The sequence below is a fragment of the Physeter macrocephalus genome, chromosome 15 (assembly GCF_002837175.3).
Source record: "Physeter macrocephalus isolate SW-GA chromosome 15, ASM283717v5, whole genome shotgun sequence".
NCBI classification, from domain to species: domain Eukaryota; kingdom Metazoa; phylum Chordata; class Mammalia; order Artiodactyla; family Physeteridae; genus Physeter; species Physeter macrocephalus.
The window spans coordinates 24,548,838-24,572,750 of NC_041228.1; the positions used below are offsets into that span (position 1 = coordinate 24,548,838).

Sequence of the window (23,913 nt, forward strand, 5' to 3'; positions counted from 1 at the left end):
ATGAATACACAAGAAAAGGTGGTAAGTATGAAAGCAATTATGACCTCATATTATTGATGTAATGTTGAGATGCTTGCGAGATATCCAAGTGGACATTGACAGGTGATTGTTAATATGCAATTTTAGAACTCCAATTTCTAATTTCTGAATCATTGTTCATTCAGTAATCTCCTTGCCACAAATGTTCATTAAACACTTCCCAGAAGCAAGGAACTCTGCTAGACAGAAGGGAATTGAGAGGTAAGACACAGCCCTGACCTCAAAGAGTTTATGGTATGCTGAAGACACAGATAAATAAATCATATTACTATAATGTAGTGCTATATGGTGCTAATGTAAACACTTAGATGGAAACCATTGCCTGGCCTGGAAAAGTCAGAAAAGGATTAAGAGAAGTAACTGAGATTATGCTGAAAGTAAAAGTTAAGAGTTATCTAGTTAGTGAAGGAGACAAGAGGGGAAGGGATTATCTAAGAGGAGAAGGGAGAAAAGTGGGACTCATGCTGATGGTGGGAGTGCTTGCTTGTTAGTTGGGAGGAGAGGAAGGATGGAGGGGAGGTGTGGAAAGAACTGAAGTCGGGAAAGTAAACAGAGCCTTCTGCTGTTTCTTATGAAAGATTAAAATGCCTAAATTTGTCAAACAGTCAACAACTATGTAAAAGAGTTGTATATTCTCCTCCCCCTTTCTCCTCCTTTTGCTCTTCTTCCTCCTTATTTATTCTTCTGCCAATCTGTGTTACCATTCCCTTAACAATCTGTCTCAAATCTCACTCTCATCAAAATTACATTTATTAATTCCAACCAAATTATTAATTTAAAAAAAAAATTGGTATTAACCTTATATAATATTTATTTATATTTGTTAATATATTTTTTCAAATATAGTTATACTTTACATATTTTCAAATATATAATTTTGAACACATTATTATATTTTCACACACATATGTATATACTTATAGTGTGTATGTGTGTGTGAATTTAAGCATTCTTTCAGTTTGTCTCCTGCTGGGATAATTCAGAGTGATCTTGCCATCATTTCAGAGTCAGCGGATTAGCAACCTTAATTGCGTCTGCAACTTTTAATTCTTTTTTGCCATGTAAAGTAACATAGTCATAGGTTACCAGGGAGGACATCTTTGGGGGGAGGTATTACTTTGCCTAGCACACAGTGTTCACACAGTTTTTCTAAATCCACATGCTTATTAGCTGTGTAATGGAGGATAAATTCATTACCCTCTCTGAGCTTATTTCCTCATCTTTAAGCCTGTGAATAAGGCTTAATTAACAACACAAGTGAAGTGTAAACCAGAAGATTTGCATAATATGTATGCTCAATCAATGAAGCCACTGAATCCAGTGTACCTCACAATTCGCTTATGTCCCTGTAGATTTCAGGTAGAAAGAAAGATGATGTCTCAAGAAGAAACCACCTAATTGGCTAAAGCACTTCTGCTAAAATTATTTATTTTCTTGATGTGGTCCTAAGAAGGGAAAGAGATGGACTGAACATATAAGAACTGAACTATAGAATATCTCTTTTTATGCATCATTTTCTTTTCTATCCTCTGGTTTATTTCTTAATAGTAACAATAAAATAATCCTCCCAAATAATCCAGTTTTTAAATATTATTAGATGGTATGAGAGGTATTTGAATAAATATTTTTTTAAAAATCTTCCTATTTTAGTTATAGTTCTTTGAGATCTTAAAATTTAGCATATTAAAAAACAAAGAAAAACTGCACAAATCCCCAGTTTTCCCAGAAATTGAGCTTTAATTATTTTTAGCTATTTGGTAGGATTTTCTCCCTTTGTTTCAATCAGCAATTTTAGATAATAAGCCCTTTAGGGAAAGGACTTGCTTGAATATTTTTGTTTGTTGGTTGGTTGGTTTGGAAAATTTCAGCCATTGTATAGCATTTTTGAAGATGGAGCCCAAACCTATTCATTTCCAGATTGAGAAAGAGACTTAATTGTTGTATTCCTTGGGGAGGTCTCTGGGTCTAGTTAGGTCTGGGAATTAAATAGTACAGGCCATGGAAGCTTTTACTTGCCTTCCTCATTAGTAGCATTTAAAGTAGCTGTGGTGGTTGGTTCTAACAAATTCATCTTCGTAAAACAATGGCACACTCAGAAGCACGTAATAATGTATGCCAGAAGCATTAACACTCTACCCTGATAGCCTTTTCCTGAAGGACAAGAGAAGCAGATGATTTTTTTCCCCAGTATTTAACACAGTTGATTATGCATGACTAATTCTTTTGCTAATCTTGTCTGGTGTCAATCTTTTGGTTTTTAGTGAAGGTTTCCTTTGGGGATTTAGCAGCACACATGGCTGACCTGCATGCTTCTTTATCTCCAGGGCTCTAGTAAAATATTAGCACACAAAGCTAAATTGATTTGGAAACATAAGGCACAAAAAAGCTGGTTTTATGCAAATGTTAAATAACACTGTATAAAAAAGCACTTGGACATCATTTAAAGTGCAGCTTCACCTCACTAACTGGCTCACTGACATTTTGGATGGATGCTAAAATTAACCATTTAGAAAAAGATAAGCTTTGCTGTTCCTGGGGCCCTGCATGAAAATGTGCATGTTCTATACCTCTGTTCACCTTTGGTATGACTGTGCAGCCAAGTTTTCATTTATTGTGCCAAGAGAGAAATTACTCAAAAGAGCAGAGTATCCAAAACTCATTTACATTTGGCTTTGGACTTACCTTCCCAGTTATAATTGGTTTTGGACTCTATAAAAATTATTTTGTTTTCTCTAACCACATGGCAACTGACATCTCGAAAAGGTGACCCAGATAAGTAGTTAGGTGGCAAGATTTTGGATGAACAGCACACAGCTTAAAATTTACACTTGAACTATGGATCGCCTGTAATTTTTGATCAATGCATTTTTGCTATAGCAACTTTTGTTGTAGTAGAATCTGATATATATTTCTTATAGTAATGCCTTGTACAGAATTGGTGCTCAGATTATCAATTGAATAAATGAAAACACTTTACTTTTACATGTAAAAGTAAATGCTAATATTGTAAATAACTTATTAACTAAGAGGTATTAAGGTTTTCATTTTATTCATTCTTAACTTTGAATTTTAAAATTGATCAAATGAAAATCTAATTTTGATCAACACATTCACATGTATACAAAAAACACTTTGTTTTGAAATAGGAAGTTGTATTACAGCTAAAGAACATTCATCAACAAAAAATCTACAATAATGATCTGCATAATTTTCCATTTCATTCCATCTCATGTCACCAGATAGTTGTAGACTACACCATTCCATCCCTCCCAAAAAATAAAAGGAAAAGAATAAAAAAGAAAAGGAAGTAACAATAATATTAAACCAACCTGAAAATACACCTGAGCATTATTGCTAAGAATGTACATTTGAGATACAAAAAATATGAATACTCATTTAGTTTAGAATAAATAATAAAAAAGAAAAATATCATTAAGAGATCAGATTTGTTCAATTAATTTAAATAAGAATGAATTTCTTGATACACATAAAAGGCCTGCGATTGTTAATTAAGTGGAAATATTTCAATGTGTTGTAAATTTTGTCAGCGTTGCTATAATATACAGCTGACCCTTGAACAATGTGGGGGTTAGGGGCATGGACCCCAGCACAGTTGAAATTTGCATATAACTTTACAGTGAGCCATCCATGGGTTAGTTGAATTCTGCAACCATGGATTCAACCGAACATAGATAACGTAGTACTGTAGTAGATATTTATTGAAAAAAATCCATGTATAAGTGGACCTGCCCAGTTCCAACCCATGTTGTTCGTGGGTCAACTGTAATCATGAACTTGCACAAGAGCGTTATGTCAATATTGCCTAATCCCATTAAAAACACTAAAATAAATAATTTTACTTGAAATAGGCCGCAGATGGATTCATTATAACCACATTTTCTTTGACATTTTAGGGATGTGTGTTTTTTGTATGCGTGTTAGTGCATACACACACGTATTTTATATTGTATTATTAGGCCAAAACCTTAATAGTGAATTATAAAGCCATTAAAAATACCTTTCTATTTGTGTAATGAATATAAACATCTTATCTGAATTATTTAAGTAATTTAAAGTTAAAATGCTGTCTACAAATCCATATTTTTGAGAAATTAATCCAGAATAATACAAAACACTAGAAATATTATAATGATAGTTTTATTTTCATAAATCACTGTAATCTTGTGATTACAACTTACTAATAAACCAAATCTAAAATGTAAATTATATCTTATATTCCAGTTGTTCACCCAGTATGAAATTTTGTATTGTATATTTCATTATTTTTCCTATTGATCCTTATTCAAATATAGAGGATGATAAATTGAGATAGGAATTTACCATAAACATTGTTTATTTTCATCATGTGTGTTTTGGCATAGTCAGGAGGGGCTTTCTAGAAAAAGTAAAAAGAACAGTCCTTGTTTGCTATATCTTTGGTTTGATTTGGTCGCTTTTCCTCCTTTGGGCATCTCCTTCCATTTCCCCATATTGTCTCCAGCATTGTATATGCTGGTATTCTATATTCTTGACTTTTTCTCATTATTTTTTATATCAAACTGCAGCTTGTACTCTGATTAAAGCTATTCTTTTAGATGGCTCCATTTGAAACTTGGCTCTACCACTTTTTAACTGTGTGATTTGTGGCTAGTTACCTTTCTGTGTCCCAGTTTCCTCCTCTGTAAGATACAAATAATTATTGTTTAATTTTGTTGTTTTCTTCATAGAGTTATTATTAAGATTAAAGTTGATCTATTTTAAAAGCTTAGAACAGTGCCTTCATGTACACAATGAATATTAGCCATTATTAACTGAAATTAACTGCTTCATTAAATATCTACTTTCTTCTGAATTTCATTGGTTAGAAATAGATTTCAAAGCAAACGTATATTTAAAATATAGTAAATTCAGGAGCAGATTGAGAGAGAGCCAATTTTTAAGCAATCAGGTTCTGTGGAACTCTTCAAATTATACTAAAATACTTTAATAAATTGCCTTTTTTCAGGGCTCCTCATGGACAAGGATTTGCTACTTTTTTTCTCACTTTCTTTTCTCTTACTACTCTATTTTGTAGCAGAAAATGAGAAACAAGGAGCAGCACTGAACCTGTCATTTAACCAGTAGAGATGGCAAGAATGAAATTAACTATATGGGACTGCGAGTGCCTTCTTGTCTCCCTGCTGTGGCAATTTTGCCAGAGGGAGTAACAAGTCAATTGTGCCATCACCTTGTAGGAACCTTCCTACTTACAAAAATAATACTTCGAGGACACTGATAAGGAAAATAGAAAATAAGTAACTGAGAGATTGTTGGCAACATTTAAATCAATAAATGTGCACTCTCAAAATAATGATAATTTTACAAATAAGAATCTAGCTTAGAAGAAATTTAAGTAAATTGATTTAGGTCACCCAATTTATTAGTGTTGAATTTGTGCCTGAGTCTCTATGATTTTAGAGCCCCCATTTCTAAACTCACCATAAAACTGTCAAATAATTGTCTAAGAAATTTCTTGGACATACTGGGGAGCAAAAAATATATTTAACCAGATAAAGTATTATTTAAGTACCTACTATAAGCCAGCCCCATTCTTTGGGATAATTCTGTGACTAGTGTATTAGTAATGCAGTCAAGATTGCATGACATTTATATTCTAGAGATAAATGAGAAAACAACAAAAACTACTGGATAGTGATAAGTTGAATGAAGAGAATGTAACAGATGTTGTGACAGAGACTGATGGGGGACTGTTTTACCTAGACTCATTAGTGAAGCAAGACCTCACTAGTTTGAATGGCATCATTGAGCCGCCTTGGGAAGATCTTGAGGAAGAAGCCACCAGCTTAGAGAATAGTAGAACAAAGGTCCTAAAGGTGGAGGGAGCTTTATTAAATTTAAGGAAATGGAAAATGAGCACTGTGGATTGAGTTTACTGAGAAGTCTGTGGATTGCAATCATTAAGGTCATGGTAAGGACACTGGTTTTATTCTAAATTCAAGAAAAGCTAGTAGAATGTTACAAATAGGAAAGTGTGATTGACATCATTTTATTTCCACTTTAAAAAAACACTCTTTACTTCCTTGTAGCAAATACATTTTAATGGGAGAAGAGAGGAAAGAGAATTGATGTTGGTAGGATATTTTAAAAAAAATTATTGGAGTATAGTTGCTTTACAATACTGTGTTAGTTTATACTGTACAGCAAAGTGAATCAGCTATATGTATACAAATATCCCCTCCTTTTTGGATTCCTTCTCACTTAGGTCACCACAGAGCACTGAGTAGAGTTCCCTGTGCTATACAGTAGGTTCTCATTAGAAGGATATTAATTTGGTCACATTGAGAAATGATAGAACATGGATAAGTAAATCAACCAAAAATATATAGGGAAATAGATAAATATTTATATGTATTAAAAGTTGATAGCACAGAGACTGGCATAAAATGAATACTCAAATATATACCTACTATTACTTGTATTAAACATGATTCCTATCTTCAGAGAACTCAGTACCTATCTGGAAAGATTTGATAAATATACATACTCTTAAGTTCAGCAAGCTTTAATTGGAGGAGGGAAATACTGTAATTTTATGAAAAAAAATCATTCAAAGTTCATATAAAAATCAGTAATATAGCCTCCAAAGCCATTCTTTTCAATATCATTTAAGATAGATGTTTTGGTTCTCCATTAAGTGTCAGGCGTATTTCTAAGCCCTGAAAATACAGGGATGAAAAAGACATAAATTGGGGCTTCCCTGGTGGCAGAGTGGTTGAGGGTCTGCCTGCCGATGCAGGGGGCACGGGTTCGTGCCCCGGTCCGGGAGGATCCCACGTGCCGCGGAGCGGCTGGGCCCGTGAGCCATGGCCGCTGGGCCTGCGCGTCCGGAGCCTGTGCTCTGCAACGGGAGAGGCCACAACAGTGAGAGGCCCGCATACCGCAAAAAGAAAAAAAAAAAAAAAAAAAAAAAAAGACATAAATTGTTTCTGTCCCTACAGGGTTAAATTCTTGCTATTTAAATAAGCCTTATATTTTTTAAATTAACAGATTCACTCAAATTTTAAAATTTCCGTTTTCAAGTAAATGGGGCTCAAGTTCTGTAATTTTAGATATGGTGAAATACTCCAAGTTATTTTTAAAACTAAACACAAGACATAAATGTTCAGTGATCTGGTCTATGAAGCAGAACAGGGAGAAGAATCCTCAAAAATACATCAGATTTAAATATGAAATTGAGAATTCCTTATTTCTTTAATTAAAAAAAATATTTGACAAAATGAGTTCCAGTGGAATGGATTTTTATTGTCTATATAACTAATAGTCCATGTTGCAAAAGTAAACAGATCTTGACATTACAATTGTCTAATTCAGCAAATATTTATTTCTCACCCATGCAATATCTAATGTAGCTTTGGTGACCCATCTTGATCTTGTAGTTATTGCCATCTGTGATAGCTGTTATCTTGAGAAGTCTGTGAATTAAGATCAGTTAAGGCCAAAGTAAGGACAATGGTCTTACTCTAAATTCAAGGAAAGCCATTAAAATGTTACAAACAGGAGAGTGTGCATAAAATGATCTGATTTCCACTTTCAAAAGATACTCTGGGCTCCCCTTTAGAAAATAAATTATAAAGGTACAAGAGAAGAAGATGGGATTGAAGTCATGGTCTGTGTCATTCCTAAGCAGAAAGGATGTCAATGAATATTTTTAGGAACTAGGCTCGGATGTGACTTAAGTCGCTTTTGCCCAATTCCCATCTGACAGCCCTTAGCTTTAGGGCACCATTCTAGCTTCCTGGGTGGTGGTGATATGCAGTCTTACTGAGGAAATGGAGCAGTAAACACATAATATTGTTTCTGCTTCACAATATTTGCAGTCAGAATCTTGGAAGCAAAAGTTCCTCATGTCTAAATGATAACTATTCCTTCTGTTTTACTTATCCCCAGCTACTGCTTCAAATTCCTACAGTGTTTGAGAGTTCTGTCTCCAGGTGAGAATTACTAACCCTTCCTACTGAAATTTATGCAGTCCATCACTATGAAATGGACAAAGATTTTGGAAAGGGTAATTGCTACCCAAACTGGTTAATATGTTTTATTAATATTGAAGATTCCCCCTAGACAATTGAATGGACAGTGAAAAAGATTAAGCTAAATGACATAGATAACAGAATCGTCAATTTACCTGGAGGATAGTTGAAATAAAGAGAGTGGATAATATCACCTTGGGAGAAAGTATATTAAAAGAATAGTAGAAGCCTAGGGAGCTCTGATATTAAAGTAACTGGTAGAGAAAGAGGAGGCAATGAGGTAGGTGGATAAGAAGTGTTAGACAGCTATAAGGGTAACCAGTAAAATATTTCACATGGAAGCCAAAGAAGAGGAGAGTAATGAGTTAATAACAATGCCAACTGTCACTGAGAGACCCATTTAAAAAATACTAACAAGTATGTGTCCGTTAGGAAGTCAATGTTGAGCTTAGGAGAAAGGGTTCAATAGAAAGTATGAAGAGAAACAAGAATGCAGTTACTTGAGGGATCACTAGGAGGTAAATAAGTAGAAATATTAAGCAAAGGTACATTTTCTGAGGAATTTGGAAAGGGAAGAGGAAAAGGAGGTTAATAGACCAAGATAAATTTAGTTTGTCTTGTTATTTGGAGGTGGATGGGGTTGGCTTCCGTCTTATATGGACTTTTAGGATGGTATTGGAGAGATACTTATCAGCTTAAGTGATCCCAAGTAAAGACCTGGAGTTAGGTAGAAGATAGGGTCAAGTACCCAAATGAATGGATTAGCTATTTTACATGATTTACTATAATGATTGTTGATTCTAACTATGCGTTAGAATCACCTAGGGAATGTAAAACAAAAAATTGCCCTACTATTGACCCCACTATCAAGCAAGTAAATAAGAATCTTGGGGTTGGGGTTGATTTATATAGGTGTTTTAAAATGCTCTACACAGATTTCTGATATTCAGTCTGTGTTGAAACAGAAGTGATAAGACTTTGGAAATTTTGAGAAAAATCATACCCTGAACATTCTTTCTTTTTTAAATGAAGTAGCATTGAAGTTTTCCTTCTGAGAGTAGTAATCATCACATGGAGTGGGGCCTCAAGGAGAGCAATGGAGGTTAAAAATAAGGTATAAACAAGGACAGAGCTTTTATGAAATAGAAAGAACTGAGCTGGTAGCTACTATCTTTACTGAAACCATAGTTTCAAATTGCAAATTTCTGGGCTTGTCTCTAGATTAATCTGGGGAGAACTGACATTTTTAGATTACATGAAATATCCATTTATTTACATAGATCTATTTAGTTACATAGGTCTATATTTTCTCTCAAAAATATAATTAGAGCTTTACTCAGGCTTTTCTTGTTTCACTATTTTTATTCCTAGATTTTTGAAATTTTATCCTATTAGCAATGATATTTTAAAAAATTTCAGTTTCTAATTGTTCAGTGCTGATATATTTTTGTACATTGCCCTTGTATTCAGTAACCTTGCTTAATTCACAGATTGTCATGTATTTTATCTGGTGAGTCTCTTGAATACTCCACATACATAATTCTGCTATCTACAATTAAAGAAATTGTACTTTATTGAAGTTAAATATGGAGAAAAGTCTAAAAATTAGTTAACTCCCACCTGTTTGGTACTGAATAGCAATAATCATTTTCTGTTTATCACCTTTTTATTATAAAGCTTTTGACCTGCAACATACATTTTGTTCTTAAAATTTATTTGGCAATCCTTCTCATTCTTCTATTTTGTTTTGACATTTTGTTCCAATGATCAGTTAATCTCTTTTGGAATAGTGATATATTACTTGTATTTTCTTTATATTCTACCCCATAGATGGCTCAGACATCAGAATTTAATTTGATACTGAGCTTAAATGGTTATATTCACTCATTTGTTTATTTCATATTTAATTCAGTAAATTCCTATAAATCTCTACTATATGTCAGTCTTTTAATAATACAGATACGATGCGAATAAAAATAGATGCATGATCTGTCCATTGTTGAAAGTGGGGTGTTAAGGTCCCTCACTATTATTGTGTTACTGTTGGTTTCTCCTTTTATGGCTGTTAGTATTTGCCTTGTATATTGCAGTGTTCCTATGTTGGGTGCCTGTATGTTTCCAAGTGTTATATCTTCTTCTTGGATTGATCCCTTGATCATTATGTAGTGTCCTTCTTTGTCTCTTGTAACAGTCTTTATTTTAAAGTCTATTTTGTCTGATATGAGTATTGCTACTCCATTTGATTTCCATTTGCATGGAATACCTTTTTCCATCCGCTCACTTTCAGTCTGTATGTGTCCCTAGGTCTGAAGTGGGTCTCTTGTAGACAGCATATATATGGGTCTTGTTTTTGTATCCATTCAGCCAGTCTGTTTTTTTTGGTGGGAGCATTTAATCAATTTACATTTAAAGTAATTATTGATATGTATAAGGAAACACAGGCCTTAAATGACACATTAGACCAGGTAGACTTAATTGATATCTATAGAGCATTTCATCCAAAAGCAGCAGAATACACATCTTTCCCTTTTGCACATGAATCATTCTCCAGGATTGTCCACGTCCTGGGCCACAAAGAGAGCGTTGGTAAATTTAAGAAGACTGAAATCATATCAAGCCTTTTTTCCGACCACAACACTATGAGATTAGAAATAAATGACAAGAAAGAGAAAACTGTAAAAAACACAAACATGTGGAGGCTAAACAATATGCTACTAAACAGCCAATGGATCACTGAAGAAATCAAAGAGGAAATTAAAAAATACATAGAGACAAATGAAAATGGAAGCACAATGATCCAGAACCTATGGATGCAGCAAAAACAGTCCTAAGAGCCTAAGAGGGAAGTTTATAACAATACAGTATTACCTCAGGAAACAAGAAAAATCTCAAATAAACAACCTAGCTTTACACCTAAAGCAACTAGAGAAAGATAAAGAAGCAAAACCTAAAGTTAGTAGAAGGAAAGAAATCATAAAGATTAGAGCAGAAATAAATGAAATAGAAATGAAGAAATAAGTGAAATAGAGATGAAGAAAACAATAGCAAAGATCAACGAACCTAAAAGTTCTTTAAAAAGATAAACAAAATTGAGAAACCTTTTGCCAGACTCATCAAGAAAGAAAGGGAGAGGACTCAAATCAATAAAATTAGAAATGAAAAAGGAGAAATTACAACTGACACCACAGAAATACAAAGGCTCATAAGAAACTACTTCAAGCAACTGTATGGCAATAAAATGGACAACCTGGAAGAAACTGACAAATTCTTAGAAAGGTGCAACCTCCTAAGACTGAACCAGGAAGAAACAGAAAATATGAACAGACCAATCACAAGTACTGAAATTGGAAATGTTATTAAAAAATCCCAACAGACCGAAGTCCAGGACTAGACGGCTTTACAGGCGAATTCTATCAAACATTTAGAGAAGAGATAACACCTATCCTTCTCAAACTCTTCCAAAATATAGCAGAGAGAGGAACACTCCCAAACTCATCTATGAGGCCACCATCACCCTGATACCAAACCAGACAAAGATACCACAAAAAAAGAAAATTACAGGCCAATATCACTGATGAATATAGACACAAAAATCCTCAAAATACTAGCAATATGAATCCAACAATATATTAAAAAGATCATACAACATAATCAAGTGGGATTTATCCCAGTGATGCAAAGAATTTTCAGTATCCGCAGATCAAACAGCACACCAACAAATTGATACACCACATCAATAAACTGAAGAATAAAAACCATATGATCATCTCAATAGTTGCAGAAAAAGCTTTGGACAAAATTCAACACCCATTTATTATAAAAAATCTCCAGAAAGTGGGCATAGAGGGAGAATACCTCAATATAATAAAGGCCATATATGACAGACCTATAGCTAACATCATACTCAGTGGTGAAAAGCTGAAAGCATTTCCTCTAAGATCAGGAACAAGACAAGGATGTCAACTCTTGCCACTTTTATTCAACATAGTTTTGGAAGTCCTAGTTATGGCAGTCAGAGAAGAAAAAGGAATACAAATTAGAAAAGAAGTTAAGCTGTCATTGTTTGGAGGTGACATGATACTATACATAAAAAATCCTAAAGACACTACCAGAGAACTACTAGATTTCATGAATGAATTTGGTAAAATTGCAGGATACAAAATTAATACACAGAAATCTGTTGCATTTCTATACACTAACAATGAAATATCAGAAAGAGAAATTCAAGATACAATCCCATTTACCATTGCACCAAAAAGAATAAAATACCTAGGAATAAACCTGCCTAAGGAGACAAAAGACCTGTACTATGTAAACTATAAGATGCTGATGAAAGGAATCGAAGACAGCACAAACAGATGGAAAGATATATTGTGTTCTTGGATTGGAAGAATCAATATTGTCAAAATGACTATACTATCCAAGGCAATCTACAGATTCAATGCAATCCCTATCAAATTACCAATGGAATTTTTTGCAGAACTAGAACAAAATATCTTAAAATTTGTATGGAGACACAAAAGACCCAGAATACCAAAGCAGTCTCGAGAAAGAAAAACGAAGCTGGAGGTATCAGGATCCCTGGCTTCAGACTATACTACAAAGCTATAGTCATCAAAACAGTATGGTACTGGCACAAAAATAGAAATATAGAGCAATGGAACAAGATAGAAATCCCAGAAATAAACCCATGCACCTATGGTCAATTAATCTGTTACAAAGGAGGCAAGAGTGTACAATGGAGGAAAGACAGTCTCTTCAGTAAAGTGCTGGGAAAACTGGACAGCTGCATGTAAAAAAAATGAAATTAGAACATTCTTTAACACCATACAGAAAAATAAACTCAAAATGGATTAAGGGCTTAAATGTGAGACTGGACACTATAAAACTCTCAGAGGGAAACATAGGCAGAACACTCTCTGACATAAATCAAAGCAATATATTTTTTGATCTTTCTCCCAGAGTAATGGCAGTAAAAACAGAAATAAACAAATGGGACCGAATTAAACTCAAACGCTTTTACACAGCAAAGGAAACCATAAACAAAATGAAAAAACAACCCATAGAATGGGAGAAAATATTTGCAAATGATGTGACCAAGGGAATAGTCTCCAAAATTTACAAACAGCTCATGAGGCAAATGACCCAATCCAAAAATGGGCAGAAGACCTAAATAGACATTTCTCCAAAGAAGACATACAGATGGCCAAGAGGTACATGAAAATATGTTCAACATTGCTAATTATTAGAGAAATGCAAATCAAAACAACAATGAGGTATCACCTCACACCAGTAAGAATGGATATCATCAAAAAATCCACAAAGAGTAAATGCTGGAGAGGGTGTGGAGAGAAGGGAACCCTCCTGCACTGTTGGTGGGAATGTAAATAGCCACAGACACTGCAGAGAAAAGTATGGAGGAGGTTCCATAAAAAACTAAAAATAGAGCTACCATATGATCCTGCAATCTCACTCCTGGGCATATGTCTGGAGAAAAACATGGTCCGAATGGATACACGCACCCCAGTGTTAATTGCAGCATTCTTTATAGTAGCCAAGACATGGAAGCAACCTACATGTCCATCGACAGAGGAATGGATAAAGATGTGGTACATACACACAATGGAATATTACTCAACCATTAAAAAGAATGAAATAATGCCATTTGTGGCAACGTGGTTGGACCTAGAGATTGTCATACTGAGTAAGGTGTAAGTCAGACAGATAAAGTGAAATATTGTATGTTATAACTTATATGTGGAATCTAAAAAGAAAAAAAGATACAAATGAACTTATTTACAAAACAGAAACAGACTCACAGACTTAGAGAAAGAACTTATGGTTACCTGCAGTGGGGATGGGAGGCGGGCAGGGATAGTTAGGGAGTTTGGGATTGACATGTACACACTGCTATATTTAAAATAAATAACCAACAAGAAAAAAAACAAGAAAAAGAAATAGATGCAATCCCTGCCTTTATAGAACTTATGATTTAGTGGGAGACAGAGGTTTCAAATACTCACCCAGAAAAAAATCTTTCATCAACCTGTGGCCTCTAAGATCACCCAGGGCCACAACGTCCAGATAGCATAAGGAGAAAAAAAAATGTGGATGATCTTGTGGGAAGTTTTTATGGCCAAGCTTGCAATGGTAGTTCACTTCACTGACATTCTATTCACCAGAATTCAGTTACATAGCCTAACCTAGATGTGAGGAGCATTAGAAAATTTGCCACTGTTGAGAAGCTACCTCCCAGCAATAACTGCACATGTGGAGATGGAACAGGAATTTTGGTGCTTAACTAGTAGTCTCTGCCACATCAAGATGCTAAGATACATGTGCTTCTTATATCTGGATTTTTAGTTTTCATCAAATTTGGAAGTCTTTTGGCCTTTTTATCTTCAAATACTTTTCTATGCTTTCTCCCTTCCCCACGACCTTTTTGGAATTTCAGTATCATTTATGTTAAGGTGCTTCATATTTTCCTACAGCAGAAAAAAAAATATTTTTAAGTTCTTCTATTCTCTTTGCTTCATTTTGAAGAGTTTCTATTGCTCTGTCTTCAAATTTACTGTGTTTTATTCTGTAGTATGTAATCTGCTGTAAGGCCCATTGAGCAATTATTTTGACTTCTAATAATGTATTTTGATCTGAAAGCTTCATTTGGTTATAATTTATATTTTCCTTTTCTCACTGTATTCACTGTGTTTACTTTTTCTGTAAAGGGCTATGTAGTAAATGTTTTAGGCTTTGCATGTCACATATGTTCTCTATCATATACTTGTCTTTGATTGTGGTTTATTTATCATTTGTTTTTCCAATCCTTTAAAATTATAAAAATCATTCTTAGCTCTCAGGTGATACCAAAACAGGGCACAGGCTAGATATAGTAAAATATAGTTATATAGTTATCTGTTATATAGTCCTTGTCTGCTAATTCCACCGTCTCCATTTTTTGTTCTGTTTCTATTGACTGATATTTCTCTGGGTAATGGGTCATATTTTTCTGCTTCTTGAGGTGACTAATCATTTTTACTGGGTGTTGAACACTGAATTTTAAGTTATTGAGTGTCTGGATTTAGTTGTGTTTGTTTAAAGAATGTTGGACATTCATCTGGTATATAGTGAAGTTACATTTGGTTCAGTTATATATTTTGAGGTTTGTTTTTAACTTTTGTTAGGGCAGTTCTAGAGTAAACTTCAGGGATGGTTTAGCTCCTCTACTGAAGGTGTATCCCTTCTAAATTTGCTACTAAGTACACTGGTTATTTAAAGAGGACTCTCCACTCTAGCTGGAGGAAATTGAAAAATACCCAGCCATGTGTGCTCTCTTGGAACCATTCAGCTCACATATCCCTGGACTCTCTTTGCCTGACTTCATGGAATTTTACCCTTTGCATGCATTTGTTAGTATTTAGCAAATATCCAGGGGACCACTATGCAGATTTTGTAAGTTCTTTTTCTGCAGAGCTCCCTTTTCTCTGGAATTCTATCTTACAACTTACAGGCACTTCATGCTTCCTGCACACTGTCCACTCATCCCAGGGAGAGCATCATGTTCCGTTTATAATCCACTCCTTGATTTATGGTTCTGAAAATGCTTCTATACAAAAAGCCAGGCAATTATGGGTCTTCCCCCTTTGTTCCTCTCCTTTCTGAGATCACAGTTCTGTATGGCCCTGTCACAGTGTTGGAAAAAAGTTATATTTTTAATTTTTTTTAAAGAAACAGATGTAAATTTGCTTCTTGTTGTTCTGTCGTGGCTCCTTCTTGATTTAAAGATTTAATTTTTTCTCCAGATCTTTAAATAATTTAAATTATCATTGAATGAATTTTTTTTTATTTGGACATGCTGAGAAGTATTTTAAGTGAATGAAAAGAATCCACATATTTATTAATAACTTTTCTCAGTGCATTAACTTGCCTTGTCATTTCTAAACATGTCTCTAAGGAAGGTAAATATAAACTAAGGTGGGATATTTGCTCAAAAGCATATTTGAGTATTCAGGAATAAACCTTCAGTGCCGAGATGTCGGCCCTGTTATGTTATATTTTGCTCCTTTTCGTGAGGTGTTCATCTGGATAAATGATGAATGTTTGTCTTCGAGTTATTATAAATCTGTTTCTCAGATGAATTTAATTTCATCTGGCTTAGTATGAAAGAAGCTGAAGGAGCTGGACTGAGAGATTAAAATTATGAGAACCCTTCAGTTTTCCTTCATAATCATCAATGATTTAATTTTCTTTGAAACTTCGAACTTATTTGTTGTGGCTTGATGTGCATTTTAACTACCTGTTGTCAGTTTTCTTCTCTATGAGAAAAGAGTTTCTTCTTACACACAAAGATATGTAAGGCTGAACTATTAAATATAAACAAAGCAGCTATGTAAATGGAGCTGCTGCTCTGTATATGTAATATAATAGATCATTAAGGAATGTAATATTAAATAGTTTGTTTAATTAAGAGGTAGGCAACAATGATGCCTGTCTTGGGAAGGAACAAAAACCTCACATAGATGTCAGTTTTACTTGAGTGCTGATGGGATGTTGAGATTTAGCAAGGGAGATTTGCAGAAGAATTTCCCATGATAACATCTGAGATTGGATTGAATGCTTAGCATCTGGAATTGACCAAGTGTACTCATCTTCCACAATTTACAGTTCATTTCTTTTTTTTGTAATAAACAAGCCTATTTCCTGTCACTAATCCCCTCCCCCATCCCTAAGCTATTTCGGAAGAAACTAATAGCAGGGCAGAGCACAGTATGAGATCAGTATCTGAAAAGATGTGTTACAGTAAACTTTTAGGTGTGTTTTGAAACTCTTTTTTTTTTTAAACTGCTGTGTTTTGGGGCAGTTACAATTTATAATACTTTAAATGAGTATGGTCTCATACTCAAAACCAGAACAAGGTCAGGTATTTTCAGTATCTAAATAAGTGTCACAGAAATTAAAAGTAAATAAAATTTAATTTTAGGAAAAATAAATTTCTGGAAATTATTAAACATTTTTCTTCTTTAAATACAAATAATTTTATTTTGTCACTTTTTTCCCTGCTCTATACGTCGTAAGAGATTAAAGGATATTGTTAAGTTTGTATAAATTTAGGTATTTTAAAGTGTAGAAATAGGAGTATTCAATGATAGATTTATAATATTATAAACAATTACAATTAGGTTTAATAACATTTTAAATTTAATAGCTATATTTTTTTATCAGTAGATTTGAGTACATTAAGAATTTAAGAGGGAGTTGTTAGTATTTCCTCCAGGTGATTGGAATAAATCCCAAATCAAATGATTACGTTTTAAAAAATTCTTATACTCAAAAGACTACATTGCCTTCATTGATTCTATTGGCTGAACTGGTTGTTTCCTTCATGTTTTACAACAGACTGACTGCAAACTTCTTAACATGCAACTTGCCATCATTCAGCCTACGTATTGCATTAAAAAAAAAAAAAAAGCACACCTAAATTCTTACAACCTATACAGATTTTAGAACAAGAGTAGAGAAACCACCAACCGTTTTTATATTCCCTGTATGTTAAATAACTACATTTTGAAGCAATCATAACTTCTAGTTAACCTCAAGAGAAGTCTAAGATATTTAATCACATTGCTTTACTCTTTAGGTGAAAAAATACTGTTCTTAAAAATGGGCCTAAGAGAATTATTCTGATTTATTGTGCAGTGATACTATTTATTCCAAAGTTCCTACAAAGACCAAATTAATCTTTTGAAGATATTGAGATAATAATATGCTAAACTACTGAAACGAGAGGTGGTTTATCTTTAGGAAACAATAAAGCATGCAAAAAATTGCCTGGATTCTTGATTCAGCCCCCTAATCTGTATCCTCCATTATCTCCTTTCCCTCTCATCTTCATAGAGCAGCCAGAATGTTTTCAAAACTCAAAACCAATCATGTCATCTCTTTGCTGAAAACCCATCAGTAACTTTCCACTGCTCTGAATACATCCCATAGTTTTGTCAGAAAGATCCTGCAAGGTCTAGTACCTAGTTGCCTTTCCACCTCATTTGGTACCACTTGGAAGTTGCACACAGATTTTCTTTCAGTTTGGAAAATTTTGGAGAATGCCCATTTCCTCTGGTGAAAGCATAAGTGTACCTACTCAGAACAATTTTCCTTTTCCTCATTAACTATTCACCCTCAGGTTTCTAGTCCATCATCGCTTCCTCAAAGAATCCTTGTTTCTGAATTCTCTAACTACTGCAAAGCTCCAAACATACAATGTCGGTACTAAATGCTCCTTCTGCAAAGTACCTGACAGAAATGTAATTTTATATGTTTATTTTGTCATTTGTTTAGAGCCTTACTCTCTTTTAGACAGGATGCTCAATGAGGGCAGGTATCGTGCTGACTTTTTTTTTTTTTTTTTTTTTTTTTTTTTTTTTTTTTTTGGCGAGTGTCGGGCAGGATCTTAGTTCCCTGACCAGGGATCAAACCGGTGCCCCCTCTAGTACCTAGTTGCCTTTCCACCTCATTTGGTACCACTTGGAAGTTGCACACAGATTTTCTTTCAGTTTGGAAAATTTTGGAGAATGCCCATTTCCTCTGGTGAAAGCATAAGTGTACCTACTCAGAACAATTTTCCTTTTCCTCATTAACTATTCACCCTCAGGTTTCTAGTCCATCATCGCTTCCTCAAAGAATCCTTGTTTCTGAATTCTCTAACTACTGCAAAGCTCCAAACATACAATGTCGGTACTAAATGCTCCTTCTGCAAAGTACCTGACAGAAATGTAATTTTATATGTTTATTTTGTCATTTGTTTAGAGCCTTACTCTCTTTTAGACAGGATGCTCAATGAGGGCAGGTATCGTGCTGACTTTTTTTTTTTTTTTTTTTTTTTTTTTTATTTATTTTTGGCTGCGTTGGGTCTTCGTTTCTGTGCGAGGGCTTTCTCCAGTTGCGGCGAGCCAGGGCCACTCTTCATCGCGGTGCGCGGGCCTCTCACTGTCCCGGCCTCTCCGGTTGCGGAGCACAGGCTCCAGACGCGCAGGCTCAGTAGTTGTGGTGCACGGGCTTAGTTGCTCCGCGGCATGTGGGATCTTCCCAGATCAGGGCTCGATCCCGTGTCCCCTGCATTGGCAGGCAGATTCTTAACCACTGCGCCACCAGGGAAGCCCCTCGTGCTGACTTTTGATCATCACTGTAGCGTGAGAGACTAACGCAGTTCCTCCTGGTACTCAGTAGATCTCAATGAATATTTTTTTGAATAGATGACCAAATTAATAAACTTTAAAAATCACAGAAAGTTTATACAAGTAACCAACATGACCCCATGTGTATCTTGAGTATGTTAAAAAACGGTTCTATTTAATAGCTTGTGAACCCTGCCCTTTCTGTGACAAGTGGGACAGAAGATATTACAGACAACACTAATCAAACGGGCAAGCCTGGTGGCCAGGACAGAGTGATGCTGAAAGAAGAAAAGTTCTATCATTGACAGGATTCGTACCAACTCACTTTGCCCAGAGACCAGGCAATATTACTTAGCAGAGAGCACACAGCACTAGATTTAAGGGTTTCATGGCTTGTCCTAATTCTGCCTCTCACTTGTTCTAACTCTAGTATAAAGTAAAAATTTTAATTTAGATAATACATTCTACTATAAGAGTATATGATTATAGAAAATGTATTGTTTTTTTTATAAATATTAAAGTAAATCCAGTCTGAATCGCAATACCAAGGTTCTAGCATTCAGGTAGACTACCTAGCCAAAATGTTGTATTACTAACATGTACTAAAAGCAAACTTTAGTTTCTGATAAAACAGTTTTTATCAGATACTGATTCTATGATAGTCTCTGTAGGAATAAAGAGATCAAACAGGAGTGCTGAACAAAGAACTTGATACAGGAATTGGCAAGAGCATTGGTTTGAATGCTGGAAGATCTCAGTTCCCATCCTTGTTTTCAACTGCAAGTCAGTCATGCTTTTAGGTTGAAGACTTTCTCTGGAGTGAATTATTCTGTTAGTTGCTCTCCATCTCATGTGTCAGGAGTTTGGGATGATTTCTCTCTTTTGTGAGCCTGGATTACTTTTTAAAGGAGACCATGCAGAGAAATTGATTTGTTTGCCCTGGAGCTTGGAGGACACAGTGTATTATTATTAAGACCATGGCTGAAATATTTAAATGTCTGTTGTAAACCCAGAAGGCTACATTTGGGAAGAAATTGCATTTCCACAGAGGATAAATAAATGGGGCATGTTTTCTTGACCATATGCAGGACTTTTGTGAGGGAGTTCTGGCCTGGAATTGTCTTAGATCCTGCCCAAGAGGCCCACCTAGAAGGATAAAGAGACATAGTTGGAAAGAGGGTGGAAGGATACCATTCTATACACATGGTATGAGGGAGAAAATAGGCAGCCAGCTAGAGAAACACATTCACCGACAACAAGGGAACTGATTGGGTTACTTCTGAGGGTCCCATGAAAAGGTTCATGAGCAAAATGAACCATCTTTCTTTAATCATCTGCCAGAGCCGTTGGAAACCAGTACCAAATCAGTGCCAAGCAAATAAGATTCATCTCCCCTGATCCTTTCTACTTCCAAATCTAGGATGAATCATAGAGAGCTCAGTGAGCAGGGGTGGATGAAAAGAAATTCTAGGAGGGGAAACAGGGAAGAAGAGCCCACTTCACTGCCTCACCTCTGCCCCATCTGCCACAAGCCCAGGGGAGCAAAGAACCTTAACCTAAATGAAGTCAAAATTTTTTGTGAGTATCCAGGACTAGACAAATTAATTGATGAATTGATATTTTTGAATTTTAAAAAGTGGAGGAATTTTTTCTTAATCTGAGTGTGAACTGAAATGTTTCTGCCTGAGAGTTTATCTAGAGACAGGAAAGTAAATAGCTCACAGAGCTGGTTTGAATATGTTGTATACCAGCTACACTACAAATATATAATAGTGTAACATTTTATTTCTGAAGCAGTGCTCAGCGTTGGTGTTAGTACTGAGAAGACAAAGAGTATAAATAATTTGTGGTTGGGGATTGGGGGCAGCAGGACATTTTCACCAGAGGTTAAAGTTAAGGTATTGAGGGAAGGCATTGTATGTTCTGACGAGAAAATTGTAGTAATATATCTCATAGTCTAGACTGGACCACTAGTTCATTCTAATTACTCAGCAAACTTAAAAAAATAGAGAGGGCATCATGAAAATAAATATCATGTACACAGTAGTATATGATGAAAATTAAGTATCTTTTAAGAAAAATATTATTTATGCTTTCAATTTATGAATTATGGAGCTAGGTGGGTAAAGAGTGGGACAGAAAGAAACTAATGTTATTTAATGCATACAATATGGTAAGAAAGTTGTTCCCAGTACCAAAGCATGTTGCCATTCCATGCCCATTGTGGAGTTAAACAGGATGCTGCCCATCTGTATTTATTAAAGTTACAGATTGTTAGCTATTATATCAAATAATAATTGGTCTTTATAGAGCTAGATATTTCCTCAGACATTTGATTTGAATTGAAGGAATCCCCTGAGTGGCTCAAGACAACAGCATAAAACTTGAGAAGTTTTATTGCACAAATAATCTAGTAACCTATTGACTGGCCTAAACAATGTTATGACAAGACAAATTTTATAGCTTCAATTTCTTTATAAAGCAAGGAGCTTTATCTTATGTTTTAACACTCAACACAGGTGGTCATGTAACCCCTCTGTTGGCATACAACATTGGCCAAAAGTAGACTCATGGATAATCTATGACCCTTATTTGGGAAATGAGAACCATGGGTCCAAATGTAAAGTTAGTAGAAACTTTCCAAATGGAAGAAAAGTATGATTACTTAGAAATAGAAGGTTCTGAGCCACCTACCATATCATAAGTAAATAGTTTCTATTTAACCTAGCATTGATGCCATTGCATTTATAATGTTGTGTATACATAATCGTATGAATACCTAGCAAAATATGTTTACATTGTTTGATAGAGTCATAGGAATGTGTTACTAAAGATATGTTACTGAATATATTATTGAAGTTACTATATTATTTCTTTCTACTTAAAGTTTCGTAGATATGTGATGTATTCTTATTTAAACTGCATTTCCACAAATGTTTTCAGTAGCTTTTGAAAAATGCCAATGACAGAAACTATATTATATTCTCTCTTACATCATTTATTTGGTATATAACTACATTAAGGAAATAAAAACACAGCTCAGACCTACCATGAACATGCACAAAGTGACTAAAGATTTCCTATTATAGACCTTAAGAATGATTTCATTTGTTTTACTCGCTTCATCACCTAATCAATGAAAAGAGAATCTTAATTCTGTTATCCTGAGATCTAATTGGAGTATAGATTTTTACTTACTTTCATTGCTGTTTCAATCAATGGTTATAAGATAGTCAAGATAGCATTTGTATTTATATATGTGCTTAAGTTTTTTATGGACTTCTCATTTAATCTCTATTAGTATAATATGCACTTGGTATCACAACATTTGTCCTGTTATTTTTATCCAATAATGTTAACAGAGTTGATTTAATCGCATTTCTCTCATTATCTGAACATCTCATCTTTGTTTTCAACAGCTGAAGATGCATGTGGAGGAACAATGAGAGGATCTAGTGGCGTCATATCAAGCCCTAGTTTTCCTAATGAGTATCATAATAATGCTGATTGCACTTGGACCATTGTAGCAGAGCCTGGGGACACAATTTCACTCATATTTACTGATTTCCAAATGGAAGAAAAGTATGATTACTTAGAAATAGAAGGTTCTGAGCCACCTACAATATGGTAAGTAGTTTCTATCAATCTAGCATTGATGTCGTTGCCTGAGGCCAGTTGGGAATCAGAGAAAAACTGTATGTGGGCCTTTAAAGGATTAAATATTTAAAAGAACTAACAGTTACAGGAAAATTATAAGGCGTAGCTGTCAGAGCTGAGGAAGATTTTGGAGATGGGGTACTAATATATAGAATGGAATTTTGAAAGATGAAGCTTTCGATCAGTATTTCCTTTTCACTCAATCAATGAAAAATAATGTGATTTTTATCAAAACTTGTATAGGGAAATAAGAGTTGTTCCTACAATTGTGTTCCTTAGTGTGCCAGTTCATACTCTGTGGTTCCTTTCAGATTAATTGAATAGTCTTGGAAGTAATTTGCCATTGTTTTTGTAGATAGCTCTTTTATGTATCCTGCTATCTGAAGGCAAAAATTAAACACTATGATCTGGGTGAATGTGGTCTGTTTCTTTAGAGACTCAAGGCATGGTCTCATGAAAATTACAGAGTTTTCAGAACATACTTTTAGGATATAGTATTTGTAAAAAGAAAATATTTCTTTATGCTGTTTTAAAAATTTAAATGCACTGATATCATTGAAGTGTAAAGTAGACTCAGTAATTGAAGAATGGTGGGATTAGTGAAATGAAGACATAGGTAAACTCTAGACTAAAAGGGCCTTTTAAACCAGGTAAAATATTTGATAAGAATATCAGGAATTTATTAAAAGATTTTTATCAAAAGCAATTACATGAAGAGGTTTGCATTATCAAATGATGATTCTTGCTGTAGTATAGAGGTTGATTTGAAGTGGGGCTTGATTAGCTGTAAGAAAATCTCTTAAGAGGTGTTTGCTGTAATCCAAGAAAAAATCACGGTAGCTTGTATTAAGATGGTACTGATGGAGATAAAGAAGTAGAATGAGTTGAGAGATTTTTAGGAGGTATAATGATAAAGACCTCTGTAGTGAACTGAAGAGTGATAAAGAAGGTGGTGTTCAAATAAAACATCATTTCTGGCTTGCGTAAATTGGTAAAGGCAGGAGAGATACTCACTGAGT

The 23,913-nt window shown here is 34.6% G+C and overlaps 1 protein-coding gene across 3 annotated transcripts in view; it reads left to right on the forward strand.

Annotated features, from left to right (window-relative positions):
* CSMD3 (CUB and Sushi multiple domains 3) overlaps positions 1-23,913 on the forward strand; it is a 1,193,315-nt gene that overhangs the window by 320,958 nt on the left and 848,444 nt on the right. For all 3 annotated transcript variants that reach the window (XM_024129404.1, XM_024129405.1, XM_028500327.1), the window contains exon 5: positions 22,657-22,864. In XM_024129404.1, the coding sequence (XP_023985172.1) occupies positions 22,657-22,864 (208 nt within the window). The remainder of the gene's footprint in view (positions 1-22,656; positions 22,865-23,913) is intronic.